The sequence below is a fragment of the Myxine glutinosa genome, chromosome 1 (assembly GCF_964187855.1).
Source record: "Myxine glutinosa chromosome 1, kmMyxGlut1.1, whole genome shotgun sequence".
In the NCBI taxonomy this organism is placed as follows: domain Eukaryota; kingdom Metazoa; phylum Chordata; class Myxini; order Myxiniformes; family Myxinidae; genus Myxine; species Myxine glutinosa.
Window position 1 is genome coordinate 270,520,346 of NC_136261.1, and position 17,283 is coordinate 270,537,628.

The 17,283-nt window shown below is 46.4% G+C and overlaps 2 protein-coding genes across 3 annotated transcripts in view; both read right to left on the reverse strand.

Annotated features, from left to right (window-relative positions):
* The window catches only part of FAXDC2 (fatty acid hydroxylase domain containing 2), an 881,086-nt gene that overhangs the window by 519,864 nt on the left and 343,939 nt on the right, over positions 1-17,283 (reverse strand). The gene's annotated exons all lie outside the window — the stretch shown is intronic.
* The window catches only part of LOC137437478 (ubiquitin-conjugating enzyme E2 E3), a 35,124-nt gene continuing 25,583 nt past the window's right edge, over positions 7,743-17,283 (reverse strand). The window contains exons 5-6 of the mRNA XM_068131841.2: positions 13,222-13,369; positions 7,743-9,888 (exon numbers count right to left, since the gene is read on the reverse strand). Coding sequence (XP_067987942.2) covers positions 9,791-9,888; positions 13,222-13,369 — 246 coding nt within the window. The 3' untranslated portion in view covers positions 7,743-9,790. The remainder of the gene's footprint in view (positions 9,889-13,221; positions 13,370-17,283) is intronic.

The window sequence follows — 17,283 nt, forward strand, 5'->3', positions numbered from 1 at the left end:
CCGAGCACCTCCTCCACCTCCGAACACTGTTCGGTCGCCTCAGCGAGCACGGCTTAATTGTCAACCCGGTCAAATGCCACTTCGGCGCGACGACCGTTGACTTTTTGGGCCACCGCATCACCAAGACCGGGGCCGTGCCGCTGCCGACCAAGGTCGAGGCCATCACCACGTTCCCGCGTCCCCGTTCCATCAAGGCCCTCCAAGAGTTCCTCGGCATGGTGAATTTTTATCACCGATTCGTGCCCCGCGCTGCTCAGCTCATGCGGCCCCTTTACGAGGCCCTCCGGGGCAAGCCGGCCAAGCATGACATTGTTTGGTCCGCGGCCATGGACGCGGCCTTCGCCAGCGCCAAACGGGCCCTCGCCGACGCAACGCTGCTGGCTCACCCGGTGCTCAACGCGCCCATTGCCCTCACTACGGACGCCTCCAACTACGCGGTGGGCGCCATCCATGAGCAATGGGTGGACGGGGTTTGGCAGCCACTCACTTTTTTCAGCCGGCAACTCCGGCCGAACGAGTTAAACTACAGCACGTTCGACCGCGAGCTGCTCGGGCTATTCCTGGCCGTTCGCCATTTCCGACACCTCCTGGAGGGCCGCCCGTTCACGGCTTTCGTCGACCACAAGCCGTTGGTCTACGCAATGGCTAAGGTCACGGAGCCGTGGTCGGCCCGCCAGCAGCGCCACCTCTCCGCCGTGTCGGAGTTCACCACGGACATCCGGCACGTCGCCGGCAAAGACAACGCCGTGGCCGACTGTCTTTCTCGGGCCAGCGCGAACGCGGTCCTCCTCGGCGTGGACTTCGCGCTCATGGCGGCCGACCAGACCACCGACGCCTCGGTGCAGGCACTCCGTGCGGCGGACACGGGCCTCCGCCTGGCCGACATTCCCTTCGCGGGCACCGTCCTGCTCTGCGACGTCTCCCAGGGCCAGCCTCGCCCCATCGTGCCCGTTTCCTGGCAGCGCCGCATCTTCGCCTCCATCCACGGCCTTTCTCACCCGGGCCGGAAAGCTTCTCAGAAGCTGGTGTCGGCGCGTTTCGTCTGGCACGGCCTTCGACGAAACATCCGCGACTGGGCCAACGCCTGCACGGCCTGCCAGCGGGTCAAGGTCCACCGCCACACCCAGGCCCCGCTGGCACCTTTCGCCGTGCCTGAACGGCGTTTTGACCACGTCCACGTGGACCTGGTGGGTCCCCTGCCCCCCTCGCGGGGGTTCACCCACCTGCTCACCATGGTGGACAGGACCACCAGGTGGCCGGAGGCCGTGCCCCTCGCCTCCACCACCACCGCCGACGTGGCGCAGGCGTTCATCGCCACCTGGGTCGCGCGCTTCAGCGCACCAGCGGACATCTCGTCCGACCGCGGCCCACAGTTCACGTCTGAGCTTTGGGGCGCGGTCGCCCGTTCGTTGGGGGTCACGCTGCACCGCACCACGGCCTACCACCCCCAAGCCAACGGGTTGTGCGAGCGGTTTCACCGCTCCATGAAGGCCGCACTCATGGCCGGCCTTCAGGACGGTTGGGCCGACCGGCTGCCGTGGGTCCTTTTGGGCCTTCGCACGGCCCCCAAGGAAGACCTCCAGGCGTCCTCCGCCGAGCTCGTCTACGGCCAGCCGCTCCGCGTCCCGGGCGAATTCGTGCCCGACGCTACCAGTCCCTGGTCCGCCGCTCGGCAGCGCTCGGACCTCCAGGAGGCCGCCCAACGATTTGCCCCCGTGCCGACGTCCCGCCACGGTGGCCCCCAGTCCTATGTCCCCCCGGCGCTTCGCACAGCGGAGTACGTCTTTGTGCGTCATGACGCGCACCGGGGGCCACTCCGGCCGCCGTACGACGGGCCCTTCCGGGTCCTGCGACGGGGCGACAAGTCTTTCATCGTCGACCGGCCGGACCGGATTTCTGTGGACCGCCTCAAACCGGCGCACATGGACGTCGACCGACCACCACGGTTGGCCCTTCCTCCGCGGCGAGGCCGCCCCCCGTCCACAGTTCCCCCCGCTCGACCACCCACCACCACGTCGGACCCCTCCCCACGACCCTCCAGGGGTCGCTTCAGCAGGGTCATCCGGACCCCCCTTAAATTGACCCTGCCGGTGCAGGTCGATTCTGGAGGGGCGTGTGTAGCGGTTACCGCTGGATGCACACAATCACCTTGCACCGGCCAGAACACGGCCAGACGCGCCTCTCCCGGGCATGCCCGGACTCACTGTTCCCGGGCACTCCCGAACCTCCCGGGCACGCCCGGTCTCGTCTTTCCCGGGCATGCCCGCTATCGCCTTTCCAGGGCTCGCCCAGAGCGTCCGGGCATGCCCGCTATCGCCTTTTCAGGGCTCGCCCAGAGCGTCTGGGCATGCCCGCTATCGCCTTTCCAGGGCTCGCCCAGAGAGTCCGGGCATGCCCGCTATCGCCTTTCCAGGGCTTGCCCAGAGCGCCCGGGCACGCCCAGCCTCGACTTGCCAGGCCGCAGCCAAACACGCCCGGGCAGGTCCAGACTCGCCTTTCCAAGGCTCGCCCTTGACACCCGGGCGTGCCCGGTATAGCTTTTGCCGGGCAAACTTCCCGACATAAATGTGTATATATATTGCTGCCCGATAAACGGGCTTGTCAGAATACCTGAGCTGTTTTGTTTCAATAAAGCAACTCGGACGAATTCCGTCTTTGGTCGCGTCAATTCTTTCGACTCGCGTTGGAGCGCAGTTCCTTCAATTACATCTTAAACCAAAAGCCTCACCCTATGGTCAAAATGCCCCACACCAAAATCCCCAACACATGGAATTGTAACACACAAACCTTCATGGTCGAGACCTAAGGCCTGTTTCTGAAAAAGCAATAGCCAATTAGGAAAAAAAAAAAAAGTCTACATAATGCAAACCATTAATTTCACACATTCCTATTATTTGACACCTGTGAAATAGCACTTTTGCTAGGTAATATCAAGGAGTTCTTTGCTATATGACCTCTATCCCTCCTTACAAGACAACCTGCTCCCAGTCTACTTGCTGGACGGCCGATCTCTTTCTAAAACCATAGCATTGAGGAAGGAGAAATAGACAAAGTAAGGAAATGAAGAAATTGAAAATACCAAAAAACACCCAGGTGGTCATAAAGTACAAAATTCACATCATGCTTCAATGGTCATATGTGACCAGAAGAAAATGCTTCCAAGAGATAACAAATGAATGGTGTAATTGCCAAAACAAAATTGGGGTGGCGAACAACAATGGCAGCTTAAGCTTGTAACTCTCCTGCAATCCGAGACATGTGCGCCCAACAATGGATTTTTCCCAAACATATTCGGTGGTGGAATGGTTGGAGCATCCGATATAGGTCTGGAAGGTCATTGGTTCCAATCCGACCACACACAAGTCATACTAAAGACTTTAAACATGCTCCGTGTTGCGTTCCTTTGATTGAGGGGTAGCGAAGGCAGATGGTGGTGAGGGGGCAACGAGAGCAGGCAGTGGTGAGGGGTAGCGAGGACAGGCAGTGGTGATGGGTAGCGAGGACGGGCAGTGGTGAGGGGTAGCGAGAGCAGGCATTGGTGAGTGGGTAGCGAGAGCAGGGATTGGTGTGTGGGTAGCGAGAGCAAGCATTGGTGAGGAGGGGTAGCAAGAGCAGGCATTAGTGAGTGGGTAACGAGAGCAGGCATTGGTGAGTGGGTAGAGAGAGCAGGCATTGGTGAAGAGGGTGAGCGAGAGCAGGCATTGGTGAGTGGGTAGCGAGAGCAGGCATTGGTGAGTGGGTAGTGAGAGCAGGCAGTGGTGAGTGGGCAGAGAGAGCAGGCATTGGTGAGTGAGTAGCAAGAGCAGGCATTGGTGAGTGGGTAGCGAGAGCAGCCATTGGTGAGTGGGTAGTGAGAGCAGGGATTGGTGAGTGGGCAGAGAGAGCAGGCATTGGTGAGTGGGTAGTGAGAGCAGGCAGTGGTGAGTGGGCAGAGAGAGCAGGCATTGGTGAGTGGGCAGCGAGAGCATGCATTGGTGAGTGAGTAGCAAGAGCAGGCATTGGTGAGTGGGTAGCGAGAGCAGCCATTGGTGAGTGGGTAGCGAGAGCAGGGATTGGTGAGTGGGTAGCGAGAGCAGGCATTGGTGAGTGGGTAGTGAGAGCAGGCAGTGGTGTCGTGTGGAATGGGAATGAACATCTTTGTTAAATTTGAACATACAGCAAAAAGAGGTGTGCAGGTGGTGGTTTAATTGTATTCAGCGGCCGAACAACGTGACCGATGACGTCATTATTATTTTTTTCTCCACCAATTTATCCCCAGATGATGCTCAACACATTTCTTGATCGGATGAAGTTTTGTACTTGTCGAATTATGACGTCATAATGGAGGCACCTATGACATCATCATTAACATATTTTATTCCACATGGAGAGTTCTTTGCAATGAGCCATGTCTCAATTTTTTCCATTCAGCACTTTCGGAGATATAGAGGTGCAAAGTTTTTTGGTTTTTCCAAGATGGTGGACGAACCACGTGACCGATGACGTCATCATTTTTTTTTCCCCCACCAGTTTATGCCGACATGGCGCTCATGAAATTGCATCTTGATTGGATGAAGTTTTGTACTTGTCGAATTATCGAATTATGATGTCATAATGGAGGCTTTGGGCCTGTAGAGTTATCGGTCAGAGACCGAGGACTTGCCGGAATTAAAAATATGGCGGCCGAACCACGTGACCGATGACGTCATCATTTGTTTTCTAAACTAATTTATTCCTAGATTATGCTCAAGAAATTTCATCTTGATCGGATGAAGTTTTGTACTTGTCGAATTATGACGTCATAATGGAGGCACCTATGACATCATCATTGACATATTGTATTCCCCATGGAGAGTTATTTACAATGAGCCATGTCTCAATTTTTTCTATTCAGCACTTTCGGAGATATAGAGGTGAAAAGTTTTTCGGTTTTTCCAAGATGGCGGCCAAACCACGTGAACGATGACGTCATTTTTTTTTTCTACCGGTTTATGCCGACATGGCGCTCAAGAAATTGCACCTTGATTGGATGAAGTTTTGTACTTGTCAAATTATCGAATTATGTCGTCATAATGGAGGCTTTGGGCTTCTTCTTTTTTTATTGGATGAAGGCTTTGAAGGCCTTTTTTTTTTCTTTTAAATGGAGGCTATGGGCTGAGAGAGTTAAAAATTGGGCACAGTGTATTCCAGGGCAACTAGATTATGCTCAAGAAATTTCATCATGATTGGACGAAGTTTTGTACTTATCGAATTATGACGTCATAATGGAGGCCTTGGGCCGAGAGAGTTAAAAAATTGGGCGCAGTCTATTCCAGGGCAAGACAAATATGTGTGTAAAGTATGGCGATTCTATGTGCAACGGTGTCGACGTAGTACTGCGCACAGACAAACAAACATGAAAGATCGGTCAGAGACCGAGGACTTGCCGGAATGTACTTTTTTATCGGCCATTTTGGACAAATATTGCGGCCGAACCACGTGACCGATGACGTCATCATTATTTGTTTTCTAAACTAATTTATTCCTAGATTATGCTCAAGAAATTTCATCTTGATCGGATGAAGTTTTGTCCTTGTCGAATTATAACGTCATAATTGAGGCACCTATGACATCATCAGACATATTTTATTCCCCATGGAGAGTTCTTTACAATGAGCCATGTCTCAATTTTTTCTATTCAGCACTTTCGGAGATATAGAGGTGTAATTTTTTTCGGTTTTTCCAAGATGGCGGCCGAACCACGTGACCGATGACGTCATCCTTTTTTTCCACCCACCCGTTTGTGCCGGCATGGCGCTCAAGAAATTGCATCTTGATTGCTTGGATGAAGTTTTGTACTTGTGGAATTATCGATTTTTGACATCATAATGGAGGCTTTGGGCTGAGAGAGTTAAAAATTGGGCACAGTCTATTCCAAGGCAAGAAAAATATGTGTGTAAAGTATGGCGATGCTATGTGCAACGGTGTAGACGTAGTACTGCGCACAAACAGACAAACCAACCAACCAACATACTTGCCAGAATCTTATCCGGCAAGTAACAAACGGACCCAAATGCAATACCCTCTCCTCCTGCGAGGGTAATAAAAACAGAAGGGGGATCCTTGGGGAAGAAGATCCTAATATGGATCCTTGGGGAAGTCCACATTTTACAAGTAATGTGTCAGAATCAGTGGAATCATAACATCTGTATTGCTCTCTATTTGACAGATATTTTCAAACCAATCAGAACAAATCTGTAGATGACACAAAGCTTGGAGGTAAGGTACATAGTACAGAGGGGGTAGTTATTATATCCAGGAAAATCTACATACTTTCATAGATTTGGGGAAAAAATTGGAAGATGGAGTCAAACATAAAGAAATGCAAGGTTGTGTTTGGCTAAGAATAATGAAAATAGACATCACGTGATGTAAGCACACAGGGGATGGACCTGAGGGCGGTAATATATATTTTAGGGGGGGGGGGGGGGGGGAAGGGGCAGACAAGACAGTGCCAGGTAGCTAAAGGTAAAGCAAACAGGGTTTTAGGTTGTATTCATAGGGGGTTCAATTATAAATCAAAATAGGTGATTTAAATATTGTATCGGAATTTAATGGGGCCTTGTATAGAATATTGTGCACAGTTTTGGACACTACATCTCAGGAAGGTCAAAGCTGAGATGGAGAGGGTTTGGCGCAGGGCTACTAGATTGATTCTGGGCATAGCTAGACTCAGCTATGTGGGGTGGCTTAAGGAGGCAGAGTGTGAAACATTATAAGGGAGGCGGATATGAGGAGATATGATCGAGATGTTTAAGATAATGAAGGGCATAGACAAAAGTGCAGAAGAGTTCTTCAGCAGAATCGATAGGACCAGGGATGGAGCCTGAGAGTAAAGAAGAGAGTTAAAGATGGTGTTAAGGCAAAGGTCTTTCACTCAAAGAGTAGTTCATTCATGGAATGGTCTCCCTGGAAAGGTAATGGCAGCAGAAACAGTAGAAAGGTTCAATTTGGAATTAGATAGTTACCTCAAAGCATTGGAGATAGATGGTACACAGATATTGGTAGGATTTGTCAGCACTTTTTTTTTTACATTTTATCAGCCTGGTGATGTCCCTGAGCCTGCCACACTTTTCCCATCTCCTCTCCACTCCTCCCCTTCAATGACATGTAGTCGTTAGCTTGATGGATTTATTTATTCTGGTGTTGGTGTGGCATAAGTATGATGGCTGATTGACATCCATCCTCCTGCATCAATTTTCCTTGTTGGAGCTTTGTGGCAGGTGCACCCCAAGCCCATCAGTCGACTCCCTCGTCCCCTGACCCCGGCGCCCTAGGCAGTCGCCTGGTCACCGGCCACCAAATCCAGTGCTGTGTGTCATCCCTCAGATGGACAATAAACTGGGCCTCCCATTTGCTGGCATTAGTTGGTGGATGTTAAAGATCCTACGGTGTACTTCCCGAAGAGTTGGCAAGCTATCGCAGGCACCCTGCCCAATCTCCAAATTGCTGCTGTAACCTCCAGGTGGGCACTACATCAGTGGCACTGCCATACCCCTTCAAGAACTGATGGTAACCCACAGCTGCGTGCTGCACACGAATGACGATGACATTTCCATCTGTTCAAGTGAACTACAAAAAAATCTTGCATACAGGCCATATTTAAAACCAAGTTTAAAGTTAATAATATTCACTATACAAACATCATGAAAAGCGTTATTCGAGTAAAGGCAAGTCACAGAAACAGCACTTGTGTGAGATGCGAAAATCATGAACAACAAAAATTTACAGGAAGATAATGCTTTAATCAAAAACAACGTCACATTTCTGTGTAAAGAATAAAAGTTGATTCCAATGCAACCTTTGTGTTTATCTTGTTATACTGGAATGGAACGAGACTTTTGCACTCCTGTATAAAGTGTGAAAAGCTGGAAATAATTACCATGATCAAGGGATCTAATGTACAGTATTTCCATTAGCAAGTTGGAAGCAAATTTTATTTTTTAAAGGTATTGACCAGTCATGATTGTGTCTAACAAAACGTTATTTGCTATTAAGCTCCGTCAAAGTCTGTGCCAGACTTCGGGAAAATTGGACCTTTAAAGGATTTCAATCATGCTTTCTTCATGACATTACTTCTTCCAAAAAGGAACAGCTGCCAACAAACGGAAACTAATATGTTATTTAAAAGTATTAACTTTTTTCACCTCATTTGAACGAAAAAAAAACCATTTAGAAGTTCATCCAAGAAGTTGATCCAAAAAAAAAAAACATTTATAATTTCAACCAAGAAGCTGAACCCAACAAAACATTTAGAAATTCAACCAAGAAGTTGAACCAAAAAAAACATTTAGAAGTTCAAAAGCACTCATACATAAGTCACTTTTAAAACAAAAGAAATAAAATTGGCATCTATCAGAATAAAAAAATAAAAAAAATTGGTGGATGTGACGTATTAACAAAGCCACGTGGTTTCAAAATCTGCCGAGGAAATAGCTGTTCTATTTTTGAGAATGAGTGCTGATCCAATGAAACTTTGGAAGAAAAGAAAAAAAAGATGATTTTCTTTAGCAATTTGTACAAAAAGAGAAAGAACTAGTCTTCACCTTCATTGTGTATCAAATGCAGATACAGAACACCTCCACCAAAGAAATATTAAAAAATCCAGGAGGCATATACTAAGTCCCTAAACAACAACAATAACAACAACAACAAAGCAGTTTGTCCCATAGTAATGCTACCAATTCAGGAAATTCAACCCAGAAAAGCCCACGCTTCTTTTAAATATATATTTATAATATATAAATATTAAAAAAACATCAAAATGCCATTTAGTTTAGCACAGGGAAAAACCTATAACATTTTTACGAACGAATGAAATTACACAATTTCCATCCTGAGACACTTGCTTGGTGTTCTCTCTGCACTTGGCATCCCACGAGATCCAAAAATGAAATTTCATAACAGTAGATACTTGAACAATTATTACTTTCACTTACTGCAATACGAGACCTATTTTATAGTGTAAATGGCAAACTATTCTCAGCTCAAATTTTAATCAAATTATAAGGAGATTATACCGGTTTAATCACTCGATGGGCGATAGAAGTTTCCACAAAAATGGGTGCAGAACAAGAGGAGCAAAACATGATTTCAGTGGAACAATCAAACTGTTAAAGCTGCAAGTGAAAGTAAGAGGCACTCAATTTTGAGCAAACCTTTCAAAAACTCAAGGGAAAAGCAAGTTCACTGAAAGTAGTTTTTCAACGAGGAAGGAAAATGCTAATTATTGTGGTGGGAAAGAGAAAAGCGGTACAATGCAGTATTTTTTTTGCTTGAGGTAAAACTATATTTGCTTATCATCCGTTACATTACAATCATTTAAACTTGTGCATCCTCAGAATCCAAGGAGGCAGCTTGGAAATAAAGGCACGTTGTAAGGAATTTGGATCGTTTCACGGAGGTACAGCTGATCAACCCCCATCCCCCCTTAAAAACAAAAACAAAACGTGATAAATGTTCATAATTTACAAAGAATTCTAAAAATACGAATTTCAGATCATGACCAAAGAAACTTACAATTTTGCAGACAAGCAAAACTTTCCTTTAAATGAAATAAAAATAAAATATGGTGTACTGCATTGTTTTGGTTCACTTAGGCAAGTTCTATGTGGCAAAAAAACCCCATTCAATTTAGCTTCCTATCGCTAAACCAAGATCTTCAATAATTGACGCAAAAAAAAAAATTGATTATTTTAAATCATTGCAAAACAAGGGGGTTATACAAGGGAAAAGCAAAGCTATCCATGAAACAAGGCCCGGGTTACACATATTACGTGGCATAGCGTAGGGTCCACTGGCGAGCAGTCTTGTCGTGTTCGCCGCGGTTGGTCAAGTATTGCTTGGCAATGCTTCCCACAAGAGGATCAGCTGGAAAACAGAGAGATACAAGGATATACAAGGAACTTTGGCACAGGAAGAGGCCATTTGGAACATCAAGCCTGCACTACACCAATACCAGTTACCATCACCCATCCACATGCAAGCTACCTATAAGTCCTGCCAATATCCCTGTATCTCCGATGCATCTGGGTGCCTATCTAATTCCAATTTAAACCTGTCTAATCTTTCTGCTGCCACTAATTTTCCAGGAAGACCATTTTAGTCAATAACAACTACTCTCTGACTGAAGCACCCTTTCCTTATTACTGTCTCCTCTTCTTTACTCTCAGGCTACGGCCAATGGTCCTATCACTGTCTATTCTACTGAAAAAACATCTCCATCATATCCCTTCATAACCAACGCCTTTCTAATGTATAAAGTCCTGTCTCATTCAGCCACTCCTCATAGCTGAGTCTAGCTAGGCCGAGAATCAATGAAGTAACCGTATGCATAACCCTCTCTGTGGCAGGCTATGTCCTTCCTCAGTGTAGTGACCAAAACGGCACACAATATTCTAGATGAGGCCACACTAAATTCCTATACAGTTATCACTACCTCTTTTGATTTATAATTTACCCCCCTACGGATACAACCTAAAACTCTGTTAGCTTTACCTATACCTGTGTGGCATTGTGCTGTCTGCCCAAACCCCCAATATATATTACAACCCTCAGATCCATCTCCCGTATGACATGCTCCAAGACTGCTCTTGCATTGTGTAATCTGTATTTTAATTCTTACCAATCTCCGACACTTGCATTTATTTTTGTAAAACTGCATCTAACCATATTTTGCCGAATTTATGAAAGTATCTCGACTTTCCTGAATCTATTCACCCCCACTCTGCTATCCGCCTTACCTCCAAGATAAGTGTCATCTGTCAATTTGGAAAGCCTACTTTTAACTCCACTATCCAAATCATTGAGGCCAATTACGAATAATAATGGTCCTAGAACTGATCCCTGAGGTTCCCCACTACTTGCTTCCTATCACTAATCCAGTTTCCAATCCAGTTAGCTACCTGGCCAGCTTATCAAATGCCTTCTGCAAGTCTCCATCCACTACACTTTCCCCATCCACCCAATCAGAAACTACCTCATATAACTCCGATAAATTTGTTAAACATAATTTCCCTTTATAAACCCATGCTGACTACCTTTAATTAACTTGGAATTATTCAAACGAGCAACGGTACCCGCCCTATGGGAGGGGCTTCAATTGGGAGGCCCAATTGAAAAGGTTAAATATCAGAAATTGAAGGCTTTTTTTCTTTTAAACGATTTATATAAACATCCATTAAATCTCGATCGGTGCAGTCGTTTGTGCGGCACCCGGGAAAATAACGTCATGCGGGAGCAAGTATCAGCAGGATGTGGCAGTGTGGGAGTCCACGTTTCTGATCCTCCTTCATGCCAAAGTAGCCCACCACTTCTCCAAGCATTCCGCTCTTCAGATCCGCCGTGACAGATTTAAGCTTGATACTGAAGACGTACTCCCGATACGTGTTTCCTTCATTGTAAAAACTTCCAAATCAACAGTTAAAAGGATTTTGAGCCGATAGCTGTTATGGCCTTGGCAAGATCGATGGAGACAGCGATCTGTTAGCGTATTCACCGCCCGAATAGCTATGTGGAGTTCTCTCATGTGGAGATTAAACTGATCGTGTTCACAATCGCTATGTCGTATGTACTCCCGATACGTGTTTCCTTCAATTGAAATGGGTTAGAATTCTCTCAAGCAGGGATTCAACCCGTGTCCTTATAAAAGGTCTTTGTCCGAGGTCACCGAGTTCGATCGGTGCAGCTATGCAGCGATTGCTGCAGCCGTTTGTGCGGCACCCGGGAAAACAACATCGTCCCAATGAGAACAATGAACGTTATGCGAACGCGAATGTTATGCTGGAGTCCAAACCTGAGAATGCTGGAGACTAAAGCTGAAATTGGGAAAACTAAATAGCCTATTTTACTCCTGGAGATCTCAGGATTATCCACCCAAAATATCTTTGTGATCGGTTCAGCAGTTTTTACGGTACCTTTGAACAGACAGAGACAGACAACAGATGGACATTTGGTGAATTATAGTAAGATGTTTCTCTATCCATTCTTCAATTAATATTTCCAACACCTTCCCCACAACTGAAGTCAAACGAACAGGTGTGAGTTCCCCAATTCTTCTCAGGATCCTTTCTTAAATCATGGTGTTACATTTACTCTTCTCCTGTAACTTATCATAATAAAGCCATGTACCAAGTTTCAGTTGAATATGTTAAAGGGTAAGGGAGAATTTTTTTTTTTTTTTGTATACTGAATCGAGGCTCGTGAAAGAGCTAACATTTACTTCACAAACAAATCAACCAGACAAACAAAATATATAAAAAGAGGGAGCGGAAAACAAGATGGGGAGAGAAGGGGAAGCACACAAACACAACATTTGAGAGCAGGGAGATGTGTGGAAGGGAGAGGGCTTGGGGGGAGGAGGCGTGAGAAGGGGGGGGGGGGGGAGGGAGAAGTATAAAACACAAGGACACCAAGGACTTCCAGGACAGAAGTTGGTATTTCAAAAAAGTGGAATTGGGGTGAAATTAGCGGGGGTAGAAAAGATCAAGGTTTTGGATGGGGGAAGATAAGAGATGGTGGTGAACAGCTGTTTTAAAGACCTGGAGGGTGGAGTGGGATTGAAGAGAGTGAGGGAGTTTGTTCCAGAGGCGGGAGAAAAGAGGAATGAAGGAGTGAAGGTGAGCAGAGAGTCTTGATTTTGGCAGTTTGACCATAAGAGGGTTGCAGGCGGATCTTGTGCGACCTGTAGGAATATTTGCGGGACAGAGCCCAGAGAGAGCTGGGGGGTAAGGCCAGAGAGGAGTCGGTAGAAGACGGAAAGACCACCAACCTGCCTGCGGTGAGTGAGTGAGAGGCCCTTGGCCTGGAAATGTCTGGAAAACTGACCCATGTCTAATATGTGATAGTTTCTAAGTCCAAGGAAGGCATAATTCCGTGGAAATTCATGAAACACCCCAAACCTCAAACTTGTTCTGTAAATTATCATAATAGAGCCATGTACCAACTTTCAGTTGAATACCTTAAAGGGTATGAGGGAAAAGTCTGGAAAACCACAGGTGGGACAGATAAACGGACAGACAGATGGAGGGCAAACCTTCAGTCTCCTCTGGTTAAATCAGAGGGGAACTAATAAAAATAACAATTCTTTAATAACAAAAACAGATTAGATCAAAGAGATAATGAAAACAGGAAAATAAAAAGCAAAGACACTGGGATATGAGAATGAGCAACATAAATAATGACCAGCATATTTTCCTAGCCTACCAGGATTGGCATCGGTGAGCAGGGAGCAAATGGACAGCAGGACTTTCGAAATGGTAAGTGCAGGACTCCAATTGTCTTTGAGAATATCGAGGCAAATCATGCCATGACTGTTGATGTTACAGTGGTAAATCCGAGTACGAAACGTTACCTGCAAAATGGAAATGTAAGGTAAAGCTTGAAATGCATCGGGATTCCAACAACACAGCATGTGGATGGCAAATATAAGCAGGGTGATACTGTGGTGAACTCATCACAGCAAACAGTACAGTAAATTACATGGTTCAAGTTACACCAATAAATACAGTTACCAAGACAGGACGTGAGCTTATTCACCACTTTCAGTCGTCATGGCATCGTTTTGCCAACCTTGTCTCATTATGTGCCATCTCTACATGAAAAGCACAATGGCTTCCTGTAATTAGTCTTGTCCAAAAGGGAGAGGGTGTGTGTGTGTGTGTGTGTGTGTGTGTGTGTGTGTGTGTGTGTGTGTGTCGTTCGTTGTTGTTATCTCCATATGTGGGGTTCAAAAGGTGTAATGGAGTTCTCCCAGGTCTCAAAGTTTCCACCTTTGTTTTTGTAAGGTGTCATGATTCATGGACCAAGTTGTGAAGTTTTCTGGTTCTTAAAGTTTTGTTCTGAGGGATCTTTTCAGGATCGTCGCCAATCATCGGACACCTTCCAACTGCAGTTCGTTTGTAGTAATATTCCCAGGGATGGTTGCTAAGATCACTGTAAGGTTCTTATTTATCTTTCCCGTTGCTCCAACTATCCCTGGTACAACTTCGCTGCTCTTCAGCTTTCTCAACATACGTTGTTGTGCCTTTCGGTGCACAGCTGCTCTGACATGAGTTTTTTCCATCCCGATAAGTGGTGGCTCTTTCTTTCTGTTTTTACCTTGCAGAACCTACACTTGTCTGATTGACTCAGTCCTACCATCTTTTTCAACCCATTGGTATGGTGTCCTTGGTCTTAGGCATTTATTAAGATTTGTTCTCCATCCCAATTGAGCTGACCTCTTTTTAGCCATTCAAATAAACCTTCTTTCTCGACTCCCAATCTGTCCAACTCTTTTTTTTTCATGGCTCACTCCTTTGTGAGAGTTGCTTGAATACTGACTGGCAGTCGTATGGCCATGTACTCCTTTTTTGTGTCTCGCTCCTTGAATACTGAAGCGTCGAACATGGTCTATGATTATTTAAATCATTGTGAGACATACAAGGCGGCCACAGCCACTTTGCGCGCCCTCTATGTGAAACCAAAGAGTCCGATATATGCCTGCCATCTTCTTGCTACCAGGAGGCAGGAGACTACGGAGTCCCTGGAGCAATATGTACAGGCTCTACGACAGCTCGGCAAAGAATGTGGGCTGCCTGAGAGAACAGCCGTCGAGGTCATCGACGACCTCATGTGGGATGCCTTCATAACAGGACTGCAGTCGCCTGTATTCGGCAACACTTGCTGGAGACTGAGACTACCTCTCTACAAGTCGCATATGACCAGGCCCGGGTACTTCAACTAGCCCAGGTTAGATCAGAAACCTAAGGGCGGCCCTAAATGATGGCTGGTGCAGCTGCTGCCGTGAAGCACCCGGAGGCCGATATCTCCGCGGACAGCGCTTCCACACGGACCGACACCCGCCGAGATGAATCGCTCGTTGTGAGTTCGGATACAGAGGACAACAAGCTTATAGCGACGGCTACAGTAAATCCTGCTAAACCGATGGCAAAATGTTATTTCTGTGGAAATAGACGACATTTGAGGACACTTTGCCCGGCAAGAGATGCGGTGTGCCATAATTGTGGCCGGAAAGGCCATTATGCCAAAGTCTGCCATTCGAGCAAAGCCAAGCAGGTGACTCTGGTGGGGGCATTCATGTCAAGAACCGAACCGCTCACCACGACTGCTCCGCGCGGGCTCGCCAAAGCTGTAATGCCGGCAGTACTAACAGTTTAACATCCGTATACATCACCCCGTTGGCCACCAGATTTACAACACAGATTCCTTTGGTGTTCTGACACAGGGACGCGGACGCCATATAGACTCAGGTAGGCCACCATGTCGGTATGATGGGCCATCCGTGACTTCGAACCAGAGTGTGGCTGACAAAACTGTCACTGCTTCCCATGTCAATCAATGCATCAGCATCCTGAGCTGATGGTAGATCGCATACACATCTTGGAAGCAAACCCAGAATATGCGCACTTCAGATTACAGGACCGACGAGGGACTATGGTATTGGTCCGACACCTCGCACCCTGCGGAGAGATGCTGAATGAGAGAGACACGAAAGCGAATGGGTTTGCAGGGCCCGATCAATTGAATTCGTATGATTTGCCGAAGGTTGAGAACGGGGTGATCGGAGATGATACTTTGTTACCTAGTTCGCCGATTCGAACGGTGACGGCTAGTCCGCACAGAATCCTATCGGGAGAGGACGAACTCCCCCTTACGGCTAGTGAAGGAACTGACAGGGAGGGGATATATCGCACTCGTTCAGGTCATCTGTGTCAGCCACCGCAGCGTCTCGGTTGGTAGGAATTACTGCCGGCATTATTAGACTGCTCTATATTATTTGGAATTGCTTTATGAATTGCTTGATTAATTGCTTTATGGCTTGCTTGTTTTTTAAACGGAGGGAGAATGTGATGAAAAATGTTATATTGTTTCAAACACTATCCGCTGAAAAGAAATGACCTTGAGGGAGCTTATATAAACTGTGTCCATTCGGTGCGCTGGGAGGTGACATGCTGTATCCCTGTGCGGTATACTATTGAGATGTACCAGGTATGTAAACGCTTGCTTGCAAGGATTTAGAATGAGATGTATGCTGGTTGCCTTTATATGGGACTAATAAAGTGTATTTTTGTGTTGTAGGATTGTCTTGAGAAATAGCTGAATAAAGCCTCAATTCTTGCCAGAGGTCTGAGTTTAATTTCACAACTTGTCAAGGCCAAATTCCATTTGAATGTCGTCGGAGTACTGCTTCACCAATATCAGTTTCTCTGCCAGTTTTTTTGCCGTTTGGTGCAAAATCATCCATATACAATAGATGTGTCACATTTGCTGTCTCTTTGCATGTTCTTTTATTGAAAGTTATATCAGTGCCCTTGCTTGTTTATGAGGTTGTTCAGTGGGTTGAGAGCCAGGCAGAACAGGAGGGGGGAGGGGTGAGAGGCTGTCTCCCTGGAAGATCTAATGTGTGTGTGTGTGTGTGTGTGTGTGTGTGTGTGTGTGTGTGTGTGTGTGTGTGTGTGTGTGTGTGTGTGTGTGTGTAGGTATATATATATATACATATATACAGTCACGTGAAAAAGTAAGGACACCCCATGTAAAGTTTTGACTTTTTCAACATATTTCAACATACAGCTATTTGATCTTCATTTCAACATTATTGATAGATAAAGGTGATATAATATAACAAATATGATGAAACATTTACATTTTGTAGTCCATTGTATAATTTAAATAAACATGAATGCAAATTTCGCATGTGGAAAAAGTAAGTACACCCCTACATTTATCACTACTTCAAATACCTAAAATTAGAATCAGGTGCACCAGCTCAGGTGAAAATGATGAGAACATCGTTGGAGAGGATCTTGGAGGAACCTGTCTTATTTAAACCTCAGACATTTAGTTTGGTTTGCTCTTTGTTGTTGAAGTATGCAGCGTCACCATGCCGAGATCAAAAGAGCTCTCTGAGGCCTTCAGAAAGAAGGTTATAGATGCCTACGAGTCTGGGAAAGGATTTAAAAAGATCTCCAAACAATTTGAAATCAATCATTCGACTGTCCGGAAGATCAACTACAAGAGGAGAAGATTCCATACAACTGCCAACTTGTTCAGGCCAGGCCGCCCCAGCAAGTTCAGCCCGAGAGCAGACCGCAAGATGCTGAAAGAAGTCTCTAAGAACCCCAGAATGTCATCACGGGACCAACAGGTAGCTCTTGCCACTGTTGATGGCAAAGTGCACGTGTCTGCCATTAGAAAGAGGCTGCACACATTTGATCTACATGGGAGGTGTGCCAGGAGGAAACCTTTGCTGTCCAGAAAGAACATCAG